Source organism: Eucalyptus grandis, chromosome 9 (assembly GCF_016545825.1).
Source record: "Eucalyptus grandis isolate ANBG69807.140 chromosome 9, ASM1654582v1, whole genome shotgun sequence".
Classification (NCBI taxonomy): Eukaryota; Viridiplantae; Streptophyta; class Magnoliopsida; order Myrtales; family Myrtaceae; genus Eucalyptus; species Eucalyptus grandis.
In genome coordinates this window covers 31,895,452-31,900,538 of record NC_052620.1, presented here as the reverse complement: position 1 = coordinate 31,900,538, position 5,087 = coordinate 31,895,452, and the positions used below count along the sequence as shown (strand labels likewise).

The following is a 5,087-nucleotide window of genomic DNA, read 5'->3' as shown; positions in this document are numbered from 1 at the left end:
GGCAAACATCTGGTTCTTAGGATACCTTAGCACCCCAACTATCTAGGCCCAGGCCTTTCCAGAGAATCTGTCTTAGAATTTGCTCAATCCGGTCTAGCACAACCCTAGGTAAAATAAAAACACTAGCCCAAAAAGCTTGGATCGAGTAAAGGATGTCACGCCTTGATCCTCGAGCACGCGCCCATCCCTCATTGGTTGATTAAATAGCCACGTCCCAAGACATATTTGGTCTTCTTTGACCCGAGGGGGGGATAAGCTCTTCTCTTATTTGCTCTTCCCGCAGTTATCTTTCTGCTGTTGTAGGCAGGGCTACTTTTTTTTTTTTTTTTTTTTTCGAGAACGGAATCATAGCATAGTTTCGTAGCCAAGTGAAAGACATGCCAACTTATCCTACTCTTTCTTAAGCGCTGGTTCTGCTTTCACTAGATTCTGTTCTCGTTCACGCATCTGTTTCTAGTGGACGGATTTCAAGGGCTAGAAAGGAAGAAGTCTTAGCCTTAGCGGAGTCACTTCCAGATTCACTTCTTTTTTAGGGAAAGAAACCGGCGTTAAGCGCTTCTTGCTAACGTCCTTAAAAGGAGAGAAGGAACCGAGGGTATCAATCAACATATAGATAGAAAGGATAGGGCATAAGGATGAGACTAGCTTGTAGTGTTCACGTGGTGAAGGTTGAACTTGGGCCTTGGCTTCGGTTCCGAGATGGGTTACGTGGCGAACTCGAGTTGAATAAGCTCTTCTTCCTCAAGTTTTTAGCTTGAAACAAGAATGGATAGAGTTGACTCAGCTGCGATTGCTCTTGGTCGTCGATTAGGATTAAGATTCTGCTTTATGATATTTCATGGAATCTTAGAGAGACCGGAGTAGGTAAGAAGTGGTGGAGGAGTGAAAAGCCGATTAAATGGTTGATGTTTTTGTGGTTAAAGAATCTCTCTTAGCTAGGGCTAGGCCACCGCCCGACTATCTATTGTCTCAGCAGGCCTTAACCCAAAGAAAAGACGACAGAGGCATAAAGGAAGATTGATGAAGAATAAGCGATGGTCTTGCTCTTCTTTCTCTTGGAAGAAGAATGGCTGTTGTTTAATCAGTTTCAAGTGGTGGGATCATATATTCATATATAATAGTGGAATCCCGTCTCCTTAAAGATCTCTCCCTCAAAGTAGAACGGGCATAATCGAAGACAGATGGTAGCGTATTCAAAGTAGTTGATCTCACGTGCTATCCGAAAGTCTTCTTAGTCTTCGTCTGCTCTCAATGAGTCAATGCCCGGACTAGGCTCTTAATTAAATAGAAATCCCGTTAGTGAAGTCACCCTCGGAGTTGACAACGACTAAGCTTTTTTTCTTGACACTAGTCTTAGCCTTTCTAAGGACACCTTGCCTTCTTTCCTTGGCTTGGCGGGAAGGGCTACTCGCAGTGGTGCGTCCGGGGACTCCCCTTTCGAAATGGGAAGAATAGCGTAGTAAACAAAGTGACCCTCGGGGATGAAAGCTGCTCTTGCTCTTTAGAAAATGGTTTCGTGAACAAGGAAGAAGGGCTACTTTACTCTAGATCGAATGCGACTGGAGATTTTTCTTTCACAGCTCTAAAGGGAGGGAAGTCAACAGTCAAGAGAGGGTCTCAATCAACAAGAAAGTCATGAAAGAGAGAAGATGGTGCTATTCCCTTAGCTAGCTTTGACCAGGAAGAATGAATTTTCTCTAGAACCCTTGGTTGGGCTAGGATCCCGATAAAGGAGAATGTTCAAAGCGAGACGTTTTTCGATAAGAGAACAGGTTTTTTCGGATAAGCTGTTGCCACTCTTCTGTTAGAGCTCTTTAGTCCCATCCCTACCAAAGAAAAGAAGATCTCCCCGGAGTGAGTGACTCAAAGAAAGAAGGCCCAGTGCCCGCCCCCTTTGAGGTGGGTCTTCACTTATCCGATTTAGAGCGAAGAAAAGAACTTTATAGGCGCTCGCTCGTTCCTTCGATCAGTAAAAACGTACCCGTTGAATCAATAGATCGCATGATCAATGCCCAACTCTTGATAGAAAAGAGAGTGGAAGCCGCTTTAGTTGAGGATGGCTTCTCCCCCCTAAACATAATTTCCAAACGAAATGAAATCCGAGGGATTATGTTTTCTCCTCAAGGGGAGACCCTTTCTCTACACACGTACCAGTACTACGTGACTAGTCCGGGAAGAAACGGTACGCGCTCGACTATTCCTTATAAGAGGATAATACGGGAAGTTACAAGGGCTAACCTCTTCCTATAGGAGCTTCTTTCTGTTTTTTTCCGGTATGCCGCTCCGCGAGCAAGGAGCGCCATGCACGAGCGGAGCGAAAACAAAGCAAGAGGAATTCTTCGTTGGGGGAAATCCTTTGATTGCATATTGAATATAGATCTATGTCTTTCTTGTTCTACTAGCTAGGACGAAATTATCACATGTCCCTTTCGTTATTACAACCTTCTTTTTGATGTCAAAGACCGAAGCTACGCGCAAATTCTCATTGGAGCTTGGTTGTTCTTAACAGCGATGGCTATTCATTTAAGTCTTCGGGTAGCACCACTAGATCTTCAACAAGGTGGAAATTCTTGTATTCCATATGTACATGTTCCTGCGGCTCGAATGAGTATTCTTCTTTATATCACTACGGCTATAAACACTTTCTTGTTCCTATTAACAAAACATCCCCTTTTTCTTCGCTCTTCCGGAACCGGTATAGAAATGGATGCTTTTTTTACGTTGTTTACCTTAGTTACTGGGGGGTTTCGGGGAAGACCTATGTGGGGCACCTTTTGGGTGTGGGACGCTCGTTTAACCTCTGTATTCATCTCGTTCCTTATTGACCGGGTGCATTGTGTTTTCAAAAGCTTTCTGTCGAACCGGCTTCTATTTCAATCCGTCTTTGGACCGATGGATATACCAATAATCGAGTCTTCGTCAGCGGTGGAATACATCGCACCAACTCGCGAGCATTAGCCGATCCGGGTACATCCATACATGTTCCTATGCCCATTCTCGATCTTGTCTAACTTTGCTAACTCCCCCTTCTCAACCCCTATCTTGTTCGTTCTGGAAACACGTCTTCCTATTCTATCTTTTCCCGAATCTTCTTTGACGGAAGAAATAGAAGCTCGAGAAGGAATACCAAAACCTAGTTCACTCGCTGATTCTTTTTGCATCTATGGCTGAATGGTTAAAGCGCCCAACCTATACCAACCTAATAAAGAGGCAAATTCGTAGGTTCGATTCCTGCTAGATGCACTTGGAATGTTCAGTTCAATTTTTGCTCACGGAATTGTTACATATAGCTCGCCCGCTTTCATCTTCTTTATGTGCGCTACCTATGCCCCGTCCGCCGCCCGCACCTGGTCTTTTTAGCTTATATCTTGATTTCGGTTATTGAGCTTCGGGTAGTCTTGTCCAACTTAAGCACGAACGGCTTTTTCGATCCTTAAACCGCATACACAATAGTTGTAGAAATAGCTGGTCTTAATGCAAGTACTGACCGGGTATTGAGGACAAAGACGGGACTGAATCTAGCAAATTCGTAGATGCGTAACACCAAGTTGAATCGAAGCCTTTGAGAACAACGAGACTAGCCGCGAGCAATCCGTCTTTGAGAACAGACCCTTCCTCCTTGTCGTGCACAAGAAAGGACAATGTGCCGGATCGGATCTTGGGTAGGTTCTCAAGCCGACCCAACCCGGATGGATACCGAAGAGACCGTTGGATCCGTAGTTGGAGGTGCCCGGTCGGACTACGAAGTTAGAGGTTCTCCCAAAAAGAGACTGTTTCGGATTCCTTTTGGAAAGGCTTACTAGGGGTGAAACCTTATAGTTAGGGCCAAGTGCCTCTAGATAACCTGTCGAGCTACTCGGTCAACACACGAAGCGGGTGGGACACCGACTCTCTAAAGTGAAGACCAGAGGTTTCGTGAGAAGTGGAAGTGAGAGACCGGGACAAGGAAGGTCTAGTACGGATTGAAGATAAGACCACTAGCTCCGCGTCTCCATACCTTGAGTAAGGGTATCCTCCTTTGTTTTCCCATCCCCGGGTCCGAGTGGATATAACCCAGATAGTTATGGGAAGGGAAGATTACTTTACTTGAATGAATCCCTTGGCTGTTCCCGACTCGGTGATCTATCACCAACCGGCTTTTGTAAGGCTTTCGGAAAGGATAGGGACAGGTGCATCGACTTCACCATCTAAAGATGGTGAATAATCGGTTGAGTCTTCCGCTTAGCTAGGAGGCGGTTAGGACAAGAAAGCCTAGCAGCACCAAGGTCTTGAAGAGCCTTGACTTCACTCATCGAAACTAGATCGAACTCGTAACTTCACTAACAACAAAAACTAGTTTTTCTTTTACCGGTGGAAATTATGAATCAAGTCGGAAGCAAGGAGTATGTTATCCTCAATACGGTTGAAAAATAAGGTGATGACAATGAAAACAGCACATTAATGCTATGATGACCCCGATAATGTCAGCTTAAGTAATTGAAAAATAATAAAAGAAGTGACTTTCTTTGTTTGCTTGTATTACTGCAAATAATGGTTTAACGGTGGAGTACGAACTAGATAATGTACGAATAAGCATCTTCCTTCTGAAACTTTATAGTATAATTAGAACTCGATATACAAATTTTATAGGTACGAAATAGAATGGATTAAGATGGAGGACTTGAACTGTACGAGATAGATATACGAACCGTAAAGCAAACCGTTTCAGTTAATAGAATCACTGTTTTCATGATCGTTAATACGGGTTTGAAGTGAATCTCCGAACGAAAGGATAGTAGCTGCTTTCCTCGTTATTCGCTTGTTATCTTCTTCTTTAGGACTTGTCCGAAGGTGCTCAATCCTATGCTCTAAGGCAAGTCATTAAGGGGTAGCCTCAATCCATCATTATTCAAGCTCAAACTATCTATTCACAGTATTGTCAAATCGAGATGTCAAAAAAAGCCTATAATTATACTTCTTATGTTTAGCATGAGTGAAGGGAGGAAGGAATTGAACGGAGTAGCTGTAGTTAGTGATTCAAGTCAGAAAGTAAGGACTGTTGCTAGTCTTTTACGATTGAAGGTAGGAGTGAACCTTCGAACGAAAGG

General features: G+C 43.8%; 1 protein-coding gene across 1 annotated transcript; it reads left to right on the top strand.

Moving 5' to 3' along the window:
- Positions 1 to 303: 303 nt before the first annotated feature.
- On the top strand, positions 304 to 3,418 carry LOC120288154 (putative cytochrome c biosynthesis ccmC-like mitochondrial protein). Its single transcript, XM_039301612.1, is given in 8 exon segments — positions 304 to 2,449; positions 2,451 to 2,821; positions 2,824 to 2,885; positions 2,887 to 2,918; positions 2,920 to 2,965; positions 2,967 to 2,996; positions 2,998 to 3,150; positions 3,152 to 3,418. Coding segments are annotated over 8 exon segments (810 nt in total). The 5' UTR covers positions 304 to 2,420; the 3' UTR covers positions 3,239 to 3,418.
- The last annotated feature ends 1,669 nt before the right edge of the window (positions 3,419 to 5,087 follow it).